This window comes from Sparus aurata, chromosome 10 (assembly GCF_900880675.1).
Source record: "Sparus aurata chromosome 10, fSpaAur1.1, whole genome shotgun sequence".
Lineage (NCBI taxonomy): Eukaryota > Metazoa > Chordata > Actinopteri > Spariformes > Sparidae > Sparus > Sparus aurata.
In genome coordinates, this window is record NC_044196.1 from 27,008,860 (window position 1) to 27,030,826 (window position 21,967).

The 21,967-nt window shown below is 45.9% G+C and overlaps 1 protein-coding gene across 2 annotated transcripts in view; it reads right to left on the minus strand.

The window, feature by feature from the left end:
- The window catches only part of kirrel1a (kirre like nephrin family adhesion molecule 1a), a 36,286-nt gene extending 14,524 nt beyond the window's left edge, over positions 1-21,762 (minus strand). For both annotated transcript variants that reach the window (XM_030430098.1, XM_030430097.1), the window contains exons 1-4: positions 21,448-21,762; positions 4,967-5,116; positions 321-470; positions 79-236 (exon numbers count right to left, since the gene is read on the minus strand). In XM_030430098.1, the coding sequence (XP_030285958.1) occupies positions 79-236; positions 321-470; positions 4,967-5,116; positions 21,448-21,493 (504 nt within the window). In that variant the 5' untranslated portion in view covers positions 21,494-21,762. The remainder of the gene's footprint in view (positions 1-78; positions 237-320; positions 471-4,966; positions 5,117-21,447) is intronic.
- Between the last annotated feature and the right edge of the window lie 205 nt (positions 21,763-21,967).

A 21,967-nucleotide genomic window follows, 5' to 3' on the forward strand; every position in this document is an offset into this window, starting at 1 on the left:
CACAGATGAAATACTGAAACTGTAAAAACACATTTTGAAGGTCTGCCTCGGTGAACGCGGCCTCTATTTCAGACTCACGGTGGTGCTGGCGGCCCCCTCCACCGGCAGACCGTCTTTAAGCCACTCGATCATGGAAGGTGGTTTAGCCCCTCGAGACACGCAGCTCAAGTTGTAGGACTCCCCCGCGTTCAGCAACACCTCCGGACCCCCATCGATCACTGGGTCATCAGGGGGGACTGGAGCGAGAGAGGGGAGACCGTCAGAGACACACAACATCTAACGCGCTTTCTATCCACATGTCCACTGGCGCACAAACGTACTGAGGACGGTGAGTTTGGCCCTTCTGGATCTCAGGGCGGCATCAGGGGCCTGGCACTCGTACAGGGAGTCATCAGACAGATCAGCTGACAGGATCTCCAGGTTGTACTGGCCCAACTCCTGCACACGCAGCACGCGGTACCTGGGCCAGGCTGGGACATACAGACGCAGACGTAGTTCATTTAGAGTTATATACTCAACCATAAACAAGATTTCAGCCTTTATGATGAATTTTGTTTCTGATTCAGGTGGCATTTCCTATTTAGTTAAGGTTACATGACACAGTACAGACTATATGATACAGTGTCGTTTACACTGGGGACAATGGGGACATGTCCCCACCAATTGTTGAATGACCAATTTTGTCTCCATCATTAAAAGCATCATTAGTTTAAAAAAATAACGAATGAGATAAATACAATTTTGTCATAATCGGCTAGTCTGTCTTCGGTCTACTTAGATCCCCTTCGCCTCCATTCACAAATGTTAAAGAACCATTTCAAACAACAACATTTTTCATCCGGGCTCTACCACTTCTCAACACAAAGTGACAGCCTTGGTCTGATAACAATATAAAGTTGCACGGATGGCAACAAAAATGTAGCTACATTTACTTTTTTGCTCCCCCCTGCTTTTTTTCTGCTCAAGCACATTTTAGTCATCCTTCACATTTCATCACATGTCAGCCAAAATTGATTTCCTTAAATGCTAATCAGGATGTTTCACTCTTGTGCTATTCAATTCAATTTGAAACAATGCTACGCCTCACAGGTACTTCCAGTTGATGATAAAAAAGATCTGTGTCACATGAAGCAAAAATCTTATTCCCCCCACCCCACATCAGGCTCACTGACACCAGGGAGATGCATGATGTGAGAGACATGCACAAACACAAACGCATGAGCGAACACGCATTCGCACACTTCCGCACGATACACACACAATTACACACAGGCAACACGGCCTCTTCCCCTTCCCCCATCCGCCACACAGCCCAGCTGTGTCACTGCTGTACATTCTCGCCATTAGGTGGCATCCATGCTCTCTCTCACCGGCGGGGGGAAAAGATGAATGCATTATGACAGCAACGTTTTAGAGGACTCAAACCGACTCCAGTCCGTGGTGCAGAATTCATGTTTGCTGCCCAGACGTAGATTGCATGTGAAATTCTCTGTGCCGTTTCCATGCACCGAGCTTTGCCGCTTGCCTAACCTTGTGTGTCCTTGTTTCCGCATGCGTGTGTGCATGCGAGTGTGCGAGTGTGTGTGCCCGGCATATACGTGCATTTGCATGTGAAATGTCGAGAGCGAGAAAGCGTATGAAAAGGCCCAGAGAACGAGGCGGGGGAGGAGAGGGACAGAGCCTCATACACAAACAGACACACACACACACACACACACACACACACACCCCCACCGAGTGTATGTGTGCATGAAGCAGCCAGTGTTCATTCACATGTTTTTTATTTAAAAGCTTTGGCTCCAAGCGCCGGGCCATGACAGTAACAATATGATTAAAATAAAGGAGGGATAGCCAGAAAGAAACAACGGAGAAGGGACAGACGTGAACAGAGAGAAAGAAGGGACGGACTGAGAGAAAGAGGAGAGCATGAGCTGAGTGTGTGTGTGTGTGTGTGTCAGGCAAGGTGACGGTAAGGAGAGAGACAAGGTAGAGAAGTTAAATGAAGAATAGGAGAGAGGGCCCAGCACAGCAGAGGCGGCTAAAAGAAAGAGAAAGAGAGGGAGAAAGGAACGAGGGAGCTCGAATGAGGAGGTCGCAAAGGAATAGCATGACAGACAGAGGAGAGGAGAGGAGAGGAGAGGAGAGGAGAGGAGAGGAGAGGAGAGGATTCATAGCATTGCAGGAATACAAGAAAAAAAGAAATGGAAAATTGCAAGCGACAACCAAAGGAGAGAGAAAAACAGAATATTAAATGACTAAGTCGGGGGAAAACAACAGTCACATCCCCAAAAACAAGCCAACAGCATGTCACAAATGATGCAGTCTCCCTCTGGACCAATCAGTTAAAAATATGCCCACTTGTTTTGACCAGTAATTGCACAGCCCCCCTTCGGGCTAATCAGTGCAATTCTGCAAATGCTGCAGCACAGCGATGAGATGCATCATTCCCCCAAGTTTTGTCAAAGTCAGACAGGCCGCGTCTTAAATTGTGTTGTTGACAGACCGACGAGCGGGAGAGTTGACAAATCAAACTGGAAATGTTATCACCGAGGGCAACACATGCAACGAGAAAGACTCGAGTGAACAGTAAGGGCACAGAGCTGAATCGGAGAAAGCGTGCCAGATATTCATTGATGAATCAGCCTTTTAATAAATATCCAAAATCAACCAGTCCTGTGTCACCCACTGCTGACAGGGGTAATGATGTGACGCTCCTCGACCGAGTTGAAGGGTGTCAGTAAAACGTGCCTGAGGGAGCTCAGAATTCCCAGAGATGCGCTGAAGGTGGCCGGAAAAAAACCTAAATGAGCGCACACGTCCCGGCATGGTGTGATGGGATAGCTGCGGTGGCTGTATTTAGCATGACAGTACTCTCATACAGCTCTTGGCCAAAACTGCTCTGCTGGCTCAATCTAGCTGTAGCGAAAAACATTCAGCGGCGAAAACATTTTTGTCAGCATACATTAGCACACCACAGTTACATACACGCAATGTCTCACCGGGCTAGCATGTGTCATTTAGAATGTGGTGAGAGAGCACTGAAGCAGCACTGCTAGCTCATTGTAATGTTGCGAACAACGATTTGATGGCGAGGTGTATTTTTGTCAAGGGTCAAATGTTGTCCTCGGCAACTGCCGAGCCTAGCATGACCTTGATGTTTGGACGAAGGAGACAATAGGAAGCGATAACTGGAAGGTACATAGGTTACATGGGTTCATTCCAGTTAGTTTCCATTTTGTAGTCTAAACTACAAAATTGTAGTTTAGTCCGAGGAGCTTAGGCGTCTTGTCATCATCACCACCACATGTATTTGTTTGAAATGATTTAACCCTTTCATGCCTGAATTATCACGTCAAAAAAACGTAGATATCTTTTGTTTTTGTGAACTAGAAAAAAATCACGTCAATAACTCTAATTTCAATAATAACTCTTATTTTGAAGGAGTTGCGTGGATGTCCACTGCAGTGGATATCATGCATCGATGGATAGCTGCTCAAAAAACCAGACTCATTTTTTTCAAATAAAGATGTTACAATACCTGTCTCCAGATTTTAATAATATCTGTCTTGTAAGTCTTTTTTCCAGTAATGGAAAATACTGTCATCGGAAGTGGATGTTAGGCACCAAAGGGTAAATTCATGCTATATTTAAATAGAATAGTCTATTTTTAGAGAAAATCTGAAGACTATAACAATAGCTATTCATTGTTTAATAAAACTATTCATGCATAATTCACATCCCCATTTTAATCAAAACATCAAAATAAGGTGGAATCTTAATAAGCTGAACATACCCTCCGGCGCATAACGCCTGTATTTTAGGTCACAGAAAAAACATGTGGATGACAAATATTTGGATAAAAGTATTTCCAACAGAGTGTTTAGTTGAAAAATATTTTGTTTGGTTTTCTAAGAATCAGAAGACTAAACTGTCGTTCCAGAGGCACTTTGATTTCATGATGTCATATCTTAAAAATAATAATTATACAGGGGTTGTGGACAAGACTTTGGGTGTCTGCCAACTTCCAAAGATGGCTACCAAATATCTCTGTACATACGTAAAAGAGCTAAACTGGATGTTAATTGTTTAACAGTATTTTTAAGTAGATTTGGTTTGGTTTCATCGATCTGTTACATTTGAAGAAACTCAAATCTTTGCACTCTTGTTACTAGTGCTCATGTTCACTCAATTACAGCACACATGACTCAGGTCGGTGCAGTCGGTCTATTGTAGCTGGTAGTTTAGTGGTTATTGTGATAATAAATAAAGAGCTGACCTTAGCCTTCAGAGTACAGCCTCATAGAACTGCTAGAATGACTGTAGTCTTGTTTCATACAAACCGAGATTGTCCATAATCTATCCCCTGATAACTGCAGAAATAACTTAGGATACCCCTGGTAGGAAATTACTCATCTAAGCCGTATTTGTGGTATTGGGTATTGCTGGCATGCTTTCTACAACTGTGGTGCTTGTGCATTTGTATTTTTTTGTTGGGGGCTGATGTAAACTTGACATAAATTCCACGATCTCCTTCAAAGTGGAAATATCACATATTTATGCAAAGTTCATACATTTTAGTCGTGGCCTCGAAAGGGTTTCATTCGGAGCGGGGTTCCGGAGCAAAGCCCAGATCTGACCCTCTGCGCTGCAAATGTTGCAGCTGCCACGCTGTAAGCATGAAATAGGCTTCCAACAATAAACACATCTTTCCTCTGCCTTCTGAGATGCGGTATGACAACTTAAATGGGTAAATGGTCGGCCAACTTTGCAATTGTGGCATGGGGAGTACCAGGCAGAGCTGAAGACGTTTGCAAAATTGCAACTTCTCTAGATTTAAACATGCAGCATAACATTTTGCCTATCAGCATCTCCAATCCAAAAGTATCATAATCAGCTCTGAAAACCCCGTCTTAGTCACATGCTGAGCAGAGTGAAGGAAGCCCGAGGAGGCTGTATGATGTCTCACCCCGGAGGTCCTCTCCGATGCCCAGAGCCAGGCCATCTTTGGTCCACTGAACAATGCCTGAGTAGTTGAAGACAACACAGGACAGGATCACCCTCTGGCCCCGCACCACCGACTGGTCTGCCGGCTCCTGAGAGAACCTCGCCGTCCACACTGGAGAGACACACAGAGAATAGGGAGCGGAAGAAAACGAGGGAAAAGTTAGGGACTTTCTCACATTCTCACTGCGCACACACTCAAGGAAAGCTACTGCAAAATTCCCCCAACCGCACATCACATATTATTGTATCCGCGGTTTATGGTTAATTGATTGATAACTGCATTCCCACCCCCCCCCGGCAGAAATGGAATGCCGCGATTGCCATCTTTGATCACACGCTGGCTCGCGGCCATTAACTTGAGCGGCGAAGGAGTTTAAGAGCGGCTCGGAAAGACGGAGGTGTCAAAGACGGGGAAATCAGAACAGAGTTAGGGAAGAAGAAAGCGAAAGAAAGAGGTGGTGGGTTAATGCTGACTCAGGAGAGACGACGAGGGAGATCAAACAGGCAACTTCAGCCATAGGGTCTCTCTCACACCCCTTTTCTTCTCGCTCCTGACTTTTATTTCTTCAAAAAAAAAAACTCTCTGGCCCTCCCTCCCATCTCTGCCTCTGTTTCTCCCTTCTTCATTCCTCCCTATGAGTCATCTCCCAGGCTTCCACTCCCCAAACCAAAACTACAGTGGCTGTCATTGTCTACTAGACTCTCTCCCTCTAGTCTGAAGTCCACTGCCACAGCAGATCGACCAGCGTCGAGCTGGCCCACCGACCGACTGTCTGATATGGGGGAATAACAAGAACTAAAAAAAAAAAAAAAAAACCCTTCGCTATTGTCCCACGCTGTATGATGACAAGTTGTAATTAGCTGTCCCTTGAAGACATGACACCCGTACAATAGAGGAGAGGCAATCGCCGCGCCGGATTTGCATCTCACTTGAAATTTTCATTCTTTCCGTCCTGTCTCTTGCTTTCATTTTTCTTCCCCTCTCCCACTTATTTCCAAGAATCCCCCGTGCAGTAGATCATTCATCCAATGCTGCATTGTGCATCCCCCCCCCTACATCCTCCTCTCTCTCTCCACCTCAGCCATTACCTCTCTCCATCTATTCTCTCTCTATAATGTTGTATGTCCTTTACCCAAATTGCTTTGCTTCACTCTCTGCTTCCCCCTCCATATGTATGCATCCCCACTCGCCTCCTTCACTTTGTACATCTATAATGCTGTCTATGAATGTCCTTTTGCCTGCACTGATTTTCCTCCGCCTCTACTTCTCTCCGGCATGTACGCGCCTCCTTCTTTCTATATACATATATAATGCTGTATATGTCCTTTTACCCATAATGCTTTCTATTTCTGTGTTCCTCCTCCTCGCTGGTTGGAAGGGGGTTAGAGGCGGACTGTCACAACTCATTTATCACATTAAATATCAGCCCTCCAGCACTTTCTCTCTCCCTCTCTTTCTCGTTCACCCGTTCACCCGTCTCCCTCTTCTCTCACTTTTATCTTCCTCACTCCCTTTTCTTCACCTCCTACCATTTACGTCTCTCCTTCTCACTTGTCCTCTCCACTTTTTTTTTTTTTTTTTATCACTTGTTTCCCCCCCTCTCTTCCCTCTCTCTCATTCCCTCACACTTTTCCCTCTGAGCCCTCCAGCGCTTTTCTGAAGGTTCCCATCTCTCTCACTTTTTTTAACAAATGCCATATGCCTCTGCGGCCAACCTCCCACCCCCTCCGTCATGACCCTCGGTCCCTATCTCTCACGTTTCCCCTCCCTTTCCTGTACACAGACATGCACTCTCCCCCTATCATGTCAGATTTGGTGCGATTTGCAGAGGTACAATATGCCTGATAATACAAAAGAAACCCAGTCATGCAAAAAGATTTCCTTACCAAATCACAACAATGGCTTCTGACAGTGCAGCACATTAATATTCTGAAGATAAAGGAGATGTGCGAGGATGCACGGTGAAAAGGGAATCAGATGCAGATGGAGCTTTGCAGCATGCGTACCTAGAATAATTTTAGCACTGAACCGAAAAAAGAAAAAAAAAAAACACAGCGCCCCTTAATTTGCTCCCTGAGGAACACCCAAATAAACTGTATTAATAAATGAAGATAAACAAAGCAAACAAAACAACGATTGGCTATGAAAGGTTGGAAGCAAAATCATGGCATACGAGTCACAAAGCCTTTCACGTTATGAAAGGAGACGGCCCGTAACTGCAGTCTATAGCAGCAATACAAACACAACATATTTCTTACATGAGAATTTAAGATCTGCTGATTTCTTTTAGTGCGTGATTTGGTTGAGATTTCGGACGTGATGAGGACAAGAATCACACAATATGTCATTTTTTTCCGATAGAAAAATTATTTAAAAATGCTCAGTTAAAATGAACCAAAAGACGTAAGTGGGAGATGTTGTCTTTAGTGTTAAACAGCCACCGCTGCTGGTAAAAATACATCTACATGATTCAGGACTGTTGCAAAAATTAGGTGATGAAAATGAAAATTGCAGGTCTGCTCCAACACTCACCTCTTTTAAATCAAGACTTAAAACATTTCTTTTTGCCACTGCTTTTAACTCATGCAGTTCAAGTCTTTGAACTGCATTATGACTCTGACTCTACAGTCTTGTTTCTTTTAAAGCTTTTCTATTTTAGCCTACTTGTTTTGATGTTTGTTTCTTAATGTTTTTACTGGTCTTAAAATGCTATTTTAAAAAATTTTTTAATGTCTTTTAAATGAAATTTTTATGTCTTTTAATGCAATTTGTGTGTGCCTGTAAAGCACTTTGAGTTGCCTTGTGTCTGAATTGTGCTATACAAATAAACTTGCCTTGCCTTGCCTTGCCTAATGTAAAGATGTTGTATTCATGTAATGTTTAGTCACAGTCCTGCCCCGATTGGATCTGACTAAGAACCAGGGGACATGCTGTGCCTAAAGCATGGTCTGCTTTATTGTCTTATACTCTCAGTAGGACCATAATATACATAATGGCCAACATGCTGCACTGTAGAGGACTTGAAACTAGCGATTGAGGCCACAAACTCATTAAGAAACTGTTTACTGAGGTAATAAATCAAATGAGAAGTATAGTTATTTTTAATCATATGCTTACATACAATCTGAATTCTTTCTGAAACCAGTGGAGTCCCCCTCTGCTGGCCATTAGAAAAGAATGCCAAATTGCAGAATCACTTTTTTTTATGTGAATATCTTATTGAAGAAATCACCCTAATCTTAACGACTAATAATTACAGCCTGACCAGTATGCAGTTTTATGGGGCCAATGGCGTTAATAGGGTGTAAAAAAAAATGCGATGTCAACAAACCGGCCGATACGCACAACTTTTTTGCAGCCATTCCTCAAATATGGTTATCAAACACTTGTAACGAAGTGTGCAATGGAGGCAGGATACTTCACAGTTCAACAATAAACATCGGTGAACTTCCCTGGAGACTTAAGAATTATAAATCGGTCCAAGTTTTCATATTGGCCAATTTCAACATCACATCAGCACCCTGGTATGCTGTGGTTGCGCTGGCCCTAATTCGTGAGCCAGATCCAAGATAATTTTGTTCTGATGTGTACCTGTCTGGTGTAAAGCCCGAAACACAATAGATGGTCCTTGATTCTTGATCCATATACACAGGTATTGATATATCTGTGAAAGGCTAAATATCAGCCAACCGATATATCCGTTGAGCCCTGCTAACAATTTGATCATTTGTTGTTTGTTTTTTTACTTAAGTCTGCACACAGCACTCACATATAATCGGTTTATTAAGAGAATTCGCCAGCAAACAACTGCATATTCACACATTCAGTGAATACAGAGTGATACAAACATTAATTTGGAATAGAGCACGACCAATTCAGATATTTTCTAAGTTTTACAACAAATTCTATTGTCCAAAAAGACATCAATCTACTGAAATAGTGAAGACTTCTCATATCAGCACATATCAGACAACAACAGCTGTCTGCTGCTGATGAGAACGACGCTGATGAAAGCGGTGGAGTAAACTGCAACAGAAGAGTTTGAAGGCCGTGAAAACCAAAATAATGAGTTGGTAATTATGAGATTGTAAACCAACCATTGTCAATATAAAAAGTATTGACTGAAGCTATATGTTTAAGGCGTGCATAATGCTCCATATTCTGCAGTCAATCTAAAAAAAGGATGCTGGGATCTGTTCTTCCACGCGATTATTTTGTCAAGATTTTATGGGAACTCTAGAAAAGTGGGCGTAGGTGCAGTATATAAATGCCAGATATGTTCTAAGCCCATTGCAGTGCGCATATATGACAGCAATGTATTGGGAAATAGAGTTGAGAAGGTGCAATAAGCTAGATATTCTGGAAAACCTGCCATTATAAACAGAAGGTAGAGTTTTGCTATAATTGCCCATCCACACCCTGATACGAAGCAACTCGCATCCGTCTAATGCCAATTACCGGTATGTACAGTCTGGATTTAACAGCATCTTAAAAAGCTTGAAAAGACATACATGGCTGTAAAGAGAGTTTAGCCGGGTTTAAAGTACCCCGCAACCTTGACAGTAGCCTGAGGGCAAGCAAATCCTCTCCTCTACTACCTCAGATATACTAGCTGGAGGTATTCCCTCAACTGCCTCAGTAAACCACAAACATAATCCAAACTGAACACTCCTGAGAGGAGGCTACACAATCTGCAGAGAAAACACCCATGCAAAAGGCTGAGGACTGAAAACACTGACTCATTTAAACATGTGCTCGTCGCCTTCTGATTTCCATATTACCCAGTTAACACTTGTCAACATGAGTGTATGTGCTCGCGGGTGTGTGCCTGTGTGTTTAAAGAAGGAGGGCTGCGCGCAGAGAGCAGCCGGAGCAAAAAGGCAAGACAGGAGAGTGTATGCAAGGGAGCTTGTATTCTTTCATTATGTGGGTTATGCTGCAGTGACAAATTTAGAGTGTGTCCTGATTTCCTTGAGTCACTGATCCCCAAGATACCACCGGGAGACTCCGAGCACCCTGTCCACACACAGACCACGGTCACAGCGCTGTGGCCGTGACCACATGCACACGGACACACACGCGCGCACACACACCCACCCACACACACACACACACAAACAAAAACAGGCAGCACTGATGACCTAACCTTCACCACATGGGCTAACCATACCCTCTCAACACACACACAAACACAACCACTGCAAACCCCAAACATATAATCGACACGTAGAGGCGGTTTCCGGAACACGGATTACGCCACGACTTGGACTCAAAGTGTCAAGGCAGAGGAGCATCTCCATCTCCATTGGGAACGGGTCTCAGTTTAGTCTAGGATTAAGTGCAGCACTAGTCAAAGTTTGGAAAGGGATTAGGATTAATCTGGAGCCTAGGACAACAGCCCCTGTAGACACTGTGACACCAACCTCGGCTTGTCAAAGCGCACACAAAGCCAAAGGCGAGCACGCACAGCTCCGCCGGGTGACTCACCAAAAGCATGGCCACACGCCGCCATAGTGTGAACCACCACAGCAATTTGGCCTGAGAGAACCCCTCGCACCACACAATGGTGTTTTAATAGGAAGGTAATGAACCGTCAATTTGTTGCTGGAAATTACTGAAAGACTATATGCATGCAAAGATGTTTGGTGCTATTTTTAGCAAGTGTGCTGCTCATATGCCCCGCATTTCTTAATTTGACACACGCCCTGCTGTTAGGTGCTGAATGTCAAACCTTGCTTCAGAGCTTTTAAACGCGGACTCGTCTCGCCTTTCTCTATGGGACAGGAGACGACGTTGGAAGTGATGCCATGCAGCAGAGGGTTCTGGGAAGGGTTCACTGGTGGCATTCAGTCTTATTGCATCAGATGCTATTAAATCAAATGGCATTTGTTTGGATTGTTATGCATCGATCTAATTATCTTTGTGTCTGGCCCTCTCCCCGTACCCCCTCTGTCTGTGCCCCTCCAACAAAGTCCCCCTGCCTTCCTTCTCCCTCGCTCCACTCCAGCCAATCCCGCGCTTCGGCTGGATCACAGACTTGCGTCACCATAGCAACAGCTGACGTGTAATGTAACTGCCCAAAAAAAAAAGTTTTCTGTACGAGCGTGTCTGTGAGCGCACACGCGTATGTGCATCTGTGTGTCTGATGAAACCCTCCCTTATGCTCGGTACACCCATTTCTGTGAAAAAAAAAAACATATTCAATGACCTCATCCTCCCTCCACCTATCCAATTAATAGTCAGGCGGCCGCGCTGGTCTCTCATTATTTCTCTCTCTCACCCTCCCTTCCCCACTCTCCTCACTGTTAGTCAATCCGCTCCAAATTGATTTTGTTATCAGTCTAATTCCATATCGCCGCTGCGTGTGGCCGATGTGTTGGTGTTACGGAGGGGCTGCCTGACAATGAGATGCAGGAATAGGAGAACAAAGGGACGGCGAGGTCCACAGACACGGAGCTGTGGAGTGTGATGGAGGAGGATGACATCATTGTTTCAGGACAAAGTTGCAGCCATAGGAGTCATGCGGCACTGACTCACCCTCCTAGTTTTCTGCATATGACTGTACATACATCTTCACGTCAGTCCATCAGTCAGTCGGCACGCTGGCTGATCCGTCGTTGTCCGTGTTTTTCATGATACCCTTCCGACTTCACTGCTGGAATTCTCTTCAATTCAGAAAGCGAGCTAAAAGCTAAAGCTTTAAGTTTGAACATAGTACCACAGTACCATTGTTATCGTATACATGCGTATATGTGCTATGTCCGTGTAGCCTTCATTTCAACTAACTTTTTACACTGGTTGCACTGGTGCAACGTACATGTTCATTTATTTGCTCCGGCACATCATTTTTGTGCACCCAGTAATTAATTTTCTAAACTAATTATGCTAATTATTGTGAACAGGGATACAAAAAAAAAGATTTTTCTTAATTTAAATCACAAATCACCACAATCTGAAAAAATGTTATAAGCTTCATTGTTTTTCAATCCAACCTTCTAAAATTCAGGCGCACCGGTGCTAAGAATGACAAGGTTTGACACACTTGGCTGCATGTGTGACCAAAACAGTGGCACCCTTAAAAAACTGTATAAGAAGTGCATGTATATAATGTATGTACACCTGCAAGTAAGACTGCAACTCATTAATATTTCCATTTTGATTAATCGGCCAATTATTTTCACAAGTGATTGATAATTGTTTAGTCTACAAGATGTCAACAAATTGTGAGAAATGCTCATCACAATATCCTAGAGCCCAAGGCAATGTCTTCAAATTGCAACCAACAGTCCAAAGACCCAAAGACTTCATTTACTATCTTAAATAACAAATTAAATTTTTGCTTAAATCATTACTTAAACAATTCATCAATTATCGACATTGGCGATTCATTTTCTGTTGACAGACTTATCACTGTAGCTTGACAAGCAGACAACAATCATTTCTGTTTTTTCTACAATAGAGGGGAAAAAAAGCATTGCAATTTCCTTGATCCCACTTGACGTCTTCAAATTGCTTTTTGTCCAACCAACAGTCCAAACGTATTCAGTTTTCTATCATATGAAACAAAGAAAAGCAACAAATCCTCATGTTTTAGGAGCTGGAATCACAATAAACAACTACTCATTCATCGAAACTGCTGTCAGTTCATGTTCTGATAGGTCAACTTACCAATAAATCTACCAGTTGTTTCAGCCTATAGTGTATCTACGTAGTACACAAGTGTGTGCGGTCTCTCCCTCTATTTGTCTGGCTGTGGGAACTCTACCACCTGTGCCTGCCTTCTCTCAACAACATGGCCGCCTGGCAGGATGGCCATAATAACCTGTCACCATGGTGACGGCGCTATAGGAACAAACGAGAGACGTAGATGGAGAGACGAAGCGGTGAGTGAAAGGAGGCGACCCACTGAGCCCGCTGACAGCGTGTCACTCAAACACAAAGGTGACTCCTGGAGGTGGGGACAGAGCGAGGGGAAGATCAGGGCAGAGAGGAGAAGGAGCCAGCGAGAGAAAGAAGCGGAGACTCCTTCCTTTGTTTGCCGCATTGTCCGCCCGCTTGCTCCCTTCCTCTGTCATCCTACCTTGCCGTCCTCCCCCTTACTAGCAACCAGCGACCTCGCTCTTTCTTCACGTCTTTTGTGGCCTTGCCCCCTTCTCATTCCCCATTCACTTCCTTTTGTCTGACAAGCATCTACTTATAAATGACCACTCCTCCTTCCTCCCTCCACCTACTACCGTATTCCCTTCTCGGGCTACCTTTCCACCTTCGAGCCTCTCGTTCCCTCTGTCAGTCCTTCCTCTGCCTCCTTCTCTACGTTACTATCAAAATGGTAGCTGTGGAAACACGTTTATTTGGAAATGGCGGGAGGAAAATTACTCCTGCGCTTTGTCTGTCGATGTCGACGCCGCCGTGTGAATGAGAGTGCATATGCTCCCGTGAAGGTGTGCGCTCGGTTTCTGTGAATGCGCGCGTTTGTGCTGTGGGAGTGTGTGTACGTGTGTGTCCCATTCTCTGGGGCTCCTCTCATACATGCATTTCACATCTGAAGAGTTTTATTTGTACCAAACCTCTGTTACAGACATTGTTACCATGGCTACAGCCAGCGAGGACCACTGACACAATGACAGACACAGTGGCCATGGCAACCCTGGGATCAGTGCTGGGTAATATGATAATTCATGGATGAGGCATCTGACACATTACGGGCACATGAATATGCTCAAGCGCTGGAAAGCCGGCCCGTCGCTGGTAATCCACGAGCCTTTGTGCGGCCAACATGCCGAGCGGCTGACAAAGAATACTCTGCTGTAACCAAGGGTGACCAGAACTAACAATAGCCGTCCTCTGGATAAGCTCGAACAAGGGGATACATACATATCAAGCTGCTACTCTGCAGCAGTGTGCTGTGCAGCTCGTGGCGCAGGGGTCGCCACAGAATTCAACTGGCACAATCGATACCATCATGAATCAATAATTCGCGGCAGCAGTTCCTCATTGATTACGGGCAGCGACCCATTCCTAAAGCCACTCTGCGTCCAAAGGCCACGTGATCTAGCGAGTAAACACCAGCGCCGTCAACTGTGACAGCTCTCAGATGGTCAGCCGAATCCACCTCACGGTACGGCACGGCACGGTAATAGAATCCAGCAGGACTTTTTTTTACAAGCAGCGTCCCATCAATAAATCTCCTCCTCCAAGGACTGCGTTAATTCAATCCGGTGCAATCTAATTTTATTGGTATGTACTGTAGCTTCTCGCAATGTCATCTGTCACAAACCATCCAATAAAAGCCCGGGGCCTTGACCCCCTACAGTGAAGCAATATTCATACAGAGCGCCTCGCCAATATTACCACCAGAGCATACTGTCGCTCTGAAGAGGAGGCTTCTCTGTTGATAGCAAGAACACTAAATGACTAGAAAGCAAAGTGAGTGGGGTGATAATAAATCTGGGTTGAGCACTGTAGACTTTTAATTTGAAAGCCTTTGGAAAGCATTAGGAAAATACAGTGCTGCTTTGTCTAATAAGTAAGGAGCATTCTCTCATGAGACAAACATGCACCAAAATCGTACGCAGTGAGGCAGTGACTTCTAGTTTTTCAAATAAAAATACCTTATGTCCAAAAGCATGTCCACATGAGTCCATGGCTTTGACCAATGGTTCATCGTTCGAGTGAGGTCCCTTCATTCCAGTTGGGGGTAATTTCGATGCCACAGCACACAGTGATATTTTAGACAATGTGCTCCCAACTTTGTGGAGACGGTTTGTGTTAGTCCTTGTCCTGATTAAACATGAAAAAAGGCCCCTGTGCACGTTGACAGGTCCATAAAGAAATGATTTTCCCTAGTTCAGCGTGGAGGAACAATCTGACTCCTGACCTCAACCCCATCACACAGCTTTGCTACGTCGCAACACCCAGCATCAGTGTTGGGGGCTGGGATGTGGTGTCGAGTCACTGTTATAAAGACCTGGACTTGGAAGTTGAACTTGACTTGAGACACGATGGCTCTGATGACCTGTCTGTGTTCATTTCAGTTTAGCTGTTCCCTTTCGTTTTTTATCTTTAATTTCTGTTGTGGTGACGGAGAGGATACATTTTTCGATTGAGAAGAAATTAAGAAATGTATGACGTTTGTATTTTTTTAAGTTGTTACTGTCGCACAGCTAAAATTAACTGGCCAATAATATTATTAGACAGGTACTCATGAGTTGTCTGTTGTCTTTATAAAGATAAGGCAGGTAAGGGTCCCTGACACACTAGACTGACTATCAGTGATCCGCCATCTGTCAGTTTCTGCTTTCAATTTATCAACAGCCTGGAGTCTTCCGGTCGTCCTTACTGAATGACGAATACAGACTACAGCCAACTGGTCGTATGAAGAGGCATTTCCTCTCGCGCAGGCACAGCACCGATAAGCTAGTTGGCCATCGCCTGCAGTGTTTGTGGTGTGTTCAAGTGCAGCTTTTTGGTCAAGACACAGGCGATGTGAGGCAACGCAACACTCAGCCTTCACCACCACTAGTTCTTCACTGATGGCACTAAGACTGCACTATCTTGGTGGGGACTTGACTTGGGATTTGACGTTCGTAAACACGGCACTCCACTTGAGTTGACTTGACACAGCCTGTGACCGGAGTGGGGAGTCGTATAAGCATATTAATGCCCATGGTATACATACTTCTGGCCATGAAGCGTGTATGTTGCCTTGATCAACTCTGTATCTCCATCAACTTGGCATGTCTTGTTAAGATGTAAACCGGGCGAAGCCGAAGCTGGAACTGAACACATGGGTAAGCCGAATGACCCTCGAGGGTACCGTATCAAGTTGGCAGTGGCAGTCTGAGAAAATAACGCATATGCACAAAATGGTTTTAATGACTGGACTTCAAAGCCATTGATGATTATTACTACTCAGAGATGGCTCCCTCATTATTTGTAGTCGGCAACAATTCAGCCTGCAGGCTGTTTTATTACATGACGAGGGGACGGCGAGCGCAGCGGTGCTGCGGTAACCGATTTAGTTGGACGGCTGACCCTAATGTTGTTATCGTAGAGGGAAGATGGATGGAGCAAGTCGAGTCCCCCCCCCCCACCACCACCACCACCACCACCCCCCTCCTCCGCCCTGTCCCCGTAGAGGAGCAGAGACCGGGAGAGCAGAGAAATGAAGTGACATCATCAGCGTCAGACACATTCCTGCGGAGGGAGGGGGCGAGGGGCAGGAGGAGGAGGGGGGGAAGAGGGAAGAAGAAGAGGAGGAGGAGGAGGAGGAGGAGGAGGAGGAGAATGTCCCAAAACTTTTTGAGGTTACAGGACCGACATCCCCCCTCCCCCATCCCCTTAAACACACACACACACACACACGCATCCGTTCTCTCTCTTTCTGTTTTTGTGTGTACGCATGTTTTCCAGTGCACGTCAGAGTGCGAGTGTGTGTGTGTGTGTGTGCGTGTGTGCGTGTGTGTGTGTTACAGTACAAGGGCTCCTCTTCCTCATCATGTGCTCCCTGTTTTAATTCATGTGCTTCTCCTCCAGCCCCCTCCTCCCCCCCTGCCCCATACCTCCTCCCCCTACTCATACCACCCCCCTTCCCCTCCCCTCTTCTCTTTCTCTCTCCACCGACCAGAGGAATGCAAGAACCACATCTGGAACTTATTAGACAGCGAGCAAGAGAGAAAAGGGGTAGATGGAAAGAGAAGGAGAAGTAATGGTGGTGGTGGTGGTGGGTTGGGGGGTTGCGGGGGGAGTAGATGAAGAAAAACGGAGTCAGACTGAAAAAAAAAAAAGAGTCCAGGAGGGGACAAAAAGAGAGGAGAGGAATGAACTTTGGTAAGCAGAAAAGGGCTCATGTTGGGAAGGGAAAGTCAAAAGAAGCGAAAAAGAAAGTTAGCAGCAACACCGATTAATGCCAATTAACCTCAGCGGGGACGGGGGGCAGGAGAAGAGCTCGGCTGGCACCTTAGATGTGGGTTCAATCGCTCCCGATTCCAGCGCAAATGTAGCCTTTGAACCGGCCTCGACCATATTCTGTCTGAATGAGCAGCTTCACTGTCCCCACTGAGGGAGCAGTCAAGCCTGAGTAATAGTCCCTTTCTCTCCGCCACTGGCCTCCCGACCACTCCTCCTCCTCCTCCTTCGTCCTCGTCCCTCTCTCCCCTCTCGCGGCTCGCTTTTCTTTTCATCCAGCACGCCCTCCTCCCTCACCACAATACTGTCCCCCCCCCCCCCGACCACCTCACAACCTCTAAAACAAACACCAAAAAAAAGTCTAATCACTCTCGATCAAGCTTCGCCCACCTGCCCGCAAGACTAGCCCCTCTTTGTCCCCCTCTCCTTCTCTCTCAACTTTTCTTTCTGTAACCCGCCCCACCCCCCTCTTCTCCATCACCCCGAATCGGTCCTCGCTGCAGAATGTGGCCGTGCAGTTTGGGAAAACAAGGCCAATAGATTCAGTCAGATGTGATAAAGTGTTCCTCTCTTGCTTGGGGGACTCTGCATAAAGAAACATTTTTAAGGGGATGTTTTTTTTTTTTTTCCCCCTTCTTCTTTTTATAACTTAGATGCCCCCGGCCTGTCAGACACAATCAGATTATGGGGCCTTTAAATCCTCGGGCTTCACTCGAGGAGCGCTCGTGTAGCTGTTGAGGACGCTCAAAGGAAATGTTTACACTTTTCGGATTGAATCCATCCCTCGTCACAAGTTTGATAATCTGGTGAATTCTTCTGTACCCGATCAGGTTTTTACTGGATCATCGGAAAGCGTGTGAGCTGCTTCCTTTTTTTCTCCGAGCGCCACTTCGAAAAAGCTTTATAGGACACTCGTGTCCAGAGGAATGCCCCTAAACAAACATATCAACAGAGAGAAGCAATCAACGTGTCACACATTGACAAACACCCGTCGGGACAGAGATGCCAAGAATTTGTTGATTGAACGGAACCCAATGGGGAACAACAGGCGTGGATGTACATTATAACATCACGGGCTCCCTTCCCAGATTGAGCTTTACAGCTGGTTCAGTGATTGCTTTCAGTGGCTGATGTCAATTAGAGATGCTTTTCGGTAAATAGGCTTCATTCAGATCCCGTTAAAACCATGACCCGAATTCGCGTATTAACGGTAGGATGCTCCGGAACCACATCTCACTCTGGGATTTCGGAAAAAATTAAAAACAGACTTCTGCCTCGCTACATATGTCACTCCAGATCTACAATCTGAGCCGGAGAGGGGTTCACTGTGGCACCGCAAAATGGTTCGTTAGCCTTGAAACCACGGCAGAACGCTTTCAGAAAGGTTGGTGGAGCTATAAATAGTTCTACAAGTGGCGGTCCACGACATCCTCATTGGAAGTTTCTGAAGATTTTCTTCAAGCAGCCACGGTCGCTGCTGCTGCTGCTGCTCGCGTTTAATCTCCCGGAGCCATTATCTGAGCAAGTTCACCCAAGTACAGTGTTAGCGGTTATTACAGCCCCCATGTGTCCCCATCCTTTTGTTACCAACTTTAGTGCTCGAATTTCTCCAAATCTGCATGAGCTTAATGAGACGACTATGTGAGATTAGCTCAGGCTAGCAGCTGCTCAATTCTTCTTTTTTTTGTGAGGACATAAAACTCATCACTCGCTGTGTGATAGTGGATTTCTCACCCAGCAAATGGAAAAAAGTTTTCATGTACTAGCAAGATTTACAGCGACTGTACGCGAATCAGTGGTAGAAGAGTGGAAATATTCGTGTTTATCTGGATGCTACCGTCAGATTATTTTTTTGGCAAGAATGCGTGAAATGTTGTAAATCTTAAGGGTGTTTCAGCACAGCGCTGGATTCTTTATGAGGCTACCCTAATTCAAACTGTTAAACCCCACTTTGAGTCATTAACATCACACATATATAGTAGTGGAACCACTACTTTCCTGACCAAGCAACCCCTCGAGGAACATTTCTTTTTCTGGGTGTAAAAGCCCCCCGAATGTGTCTGACTCTTCCAGAGTCTGAATATTTCCTTTGCTGAGCTCAACACAGGAATCCGTCTGAGGTCTGTGATTCACAGCTCGGCTGTGTGATTCAGAGCCGGAGCGTACAGCACAGGCAGCAGCAGCAGCAGCAGCTCGTGGCCTCGGTCCGCGCTAAAGGACAGAGGCTGACAAATAGCACACCTGCACTGGAGCCTTTGTCCGAGTCAGCATTTGAGCCTCGCCGTTTGGGCTAGAAGTGCAGTGCTGCAAGTCCAACCTCAAGGCCTCCTGCTCATTATGAAGTTTAAGGAGTGTGTTGGCAAAGATTGATTATGCAGTAACACTTAACAGCTGCGTTAATGGCGGTGCTTGCTTGGGACTTATTACCAGGTTGGTATGTAGATACAAGGCTGGGATACTAAATCAATCCCTCCAGTGTGCTGTTGCTTCTGCAAGTTAGTCCTTTTTGCATTAGATCTAAATAACTGAAAAACATTCGGATCCACCAAAGCTTTAATTAGCCGCTCCACTAATAACCATCCAATCATTAGCACGAGTAGGCAATTACATGTGTGCAAATTGCAGGCCATGAAATACTGTTTTACTTGTCTAATGAAGAGATAAGAGTCTGGGAGCTCTTAAGGAAAATGCTCTTTTGAGGTGATATTCCTTTGAGCTGTCTCTGGATTATGTTTACTCCTCTTATGTTTTTTCAGACTCAAAACGCGTAAAAAAAAAACCCACAGCGCGTCATTCGAGACCTAACATTTATTACATCATTTTTAAACCTTACTGAACAAAACGCGGCCCTATGCACAGCCTGCTAATCTCGTCTTCGGGAAAGCCTCCGAGAGCAAATATCTTTGTGTTTGAGAGCTCCAACATGGAGTAATAATGGATTACACAGTTGTAACAGAGCTACAACAGACAAAAGGACACATGGCTTCACGCATTAATAGGCGCTCTGTGTCTGTGTGTGTGTGTGTGTGTGTACGCACATCTGTAAGTGCATGTGTTACTGAGCTTGTCATGTGGACTGAACGGTTCATGAGTGGACAACAGTGCAAAGAACATGTGGTATTAACATGGGGGCTCAATGGATTGAAGGGGGGGGGGGGTTGTTTGTTGCCATGATTGCCCGATTGTGTCATAATGTGGATCCGAAGAGCAGTATGTCGATGTGTGCGGCTGCCTGAACCTTAAGCAAACGCGCCATGGGTGGATGCTGAGCACAGCTGAGCGATACAAAGCCTGGCAGACACGGTGACATCATCCCTTTTCCATACCTTCCTCTCCACGAACACGCCCCCTACCTATGAAGAAGTGGTCGGCTGAATGGCCGGCCGTGCACGCTCCCGGTCTGCCAAGGTAGACAATGGGATGGGGGGGGGGGGGGGGTTGCGGCGTATGTGTAAAAATGTGCCCCGTTCAAACAGGTAGCTTACAGAAATTACAACCATCTTCCCCCTCCTCCTCCTCTTCCTCCTCCTCCTCCTCCCTCAGCCTCCTGTCTCCCAGCAACTCGGCTACAGCTGTGATTATCATAAGCCAATAGCCTACCTGGCACCCCACAGGTATGGAGGGGGAACAGATGCATGATGCTGCTGCTGCACATGCCTCATTGTGCTGCTGAAATGCAAAGAGGAAGGCAACAGAGAGAAGGGGGGGGGGGGCTTTGTGTCAGGCACACAGGTAGGACACCAGGACAGGAGCAGTGGCGGCGGCGGGGGGCGGGGGGGCTACATAAGCTGTCTTTCACTACAGGATCACTACAGGGTCTGGTAGCACTGGTTTCATTGACTGACAAGCTATTCAGATGCGATAGCAGCGTGGTAGTGCTGCTGGCATGTAGAGCAGCGCTGGTCAATCACTGTCATTCCCGTCACGTCCTCAGCGCCTCACCACGGCCCGTCTGAACAACGGCACCGCACCGCACCGCACCGCACAGCACCGGGGGTTCGTCATAAGCAAAAGGTCATTTAGGCCGCGTGCACCGGTCATGTTCAAGTTGGACGCATGCACGCGCGCGCACGGCCCAAACGCGTGCAGAGGCGCGCGACACAGATCATTAAAGAAAAAAAAAAAAAAAAGTGCGGTGATCCATCGCTGCGGTGTGGACACGCAGTCACACGCGCGCTCGCTCTGTCTCTCTCTCTCTATTTCACACACACACACACACACACAAACACGGAGCTGCATGTGCAAGCACGCGCGCGCACACACGCCTAAGGTGATCCATTACTGCGGTTCATGTGGGAATGCTATGAAATCATGTTATATGCCTTTCTCTTTTTTTTTTCTCTCCCCGGCACACACACACACACACTCACTCACTCACTCACACACACGCACACACACACTCACACAGACGCCTGTGAAGGAACAGACAGAGGGCTGTGTCTGTCCTCAAGCCTCTGTACTTTCACACAATATCACATTTGGACGCTCCTCGCAGCGTACCGAGCGCTAAGAGAAGAGAGGAACGCAAGCCTTACCAGTTTGAAAACTCAACAGCAAACTCAGGAGCAGCAGCCTCTGCATGGTTCAGCCGACCAATAAGTCCGTTATTGGCTCAAACCTCCGTGAGGACAGCATCAAAAAGCGGGAGTTTGCTGACTTTAGTGACAATTGTACAAAGAAGAATAATCCTCCTGCGTCGTCTCCCCGCTCGCTTGTCCCCTGATTCGGGCTGGACTCGTTCAGTTTTTACACCATTTCACTGCTTTTTTTTTTCTCCACCTCTCTCTCTCTCTCTCGCTCTCTCTCTCTTTCCAGCTACAGTCCGTTCTCTACGCTACACTGAGGCTGTAGAGCTAGCAGCGACGACACGACGAACTTCCGGTCGTTCTCTTCAGAATAAAACCGACTCAGAAGAGATGAGTTTCTTTCGAATTAAAAGTACTAGGAATCTTTATTGTAAACGTAATATTCACATGATGGTGACAACACCTTGACATGGAAAATTACATTTCTTCTTTAAAAACATTTATTTAAAATTAAACGCTCCAAAGGATT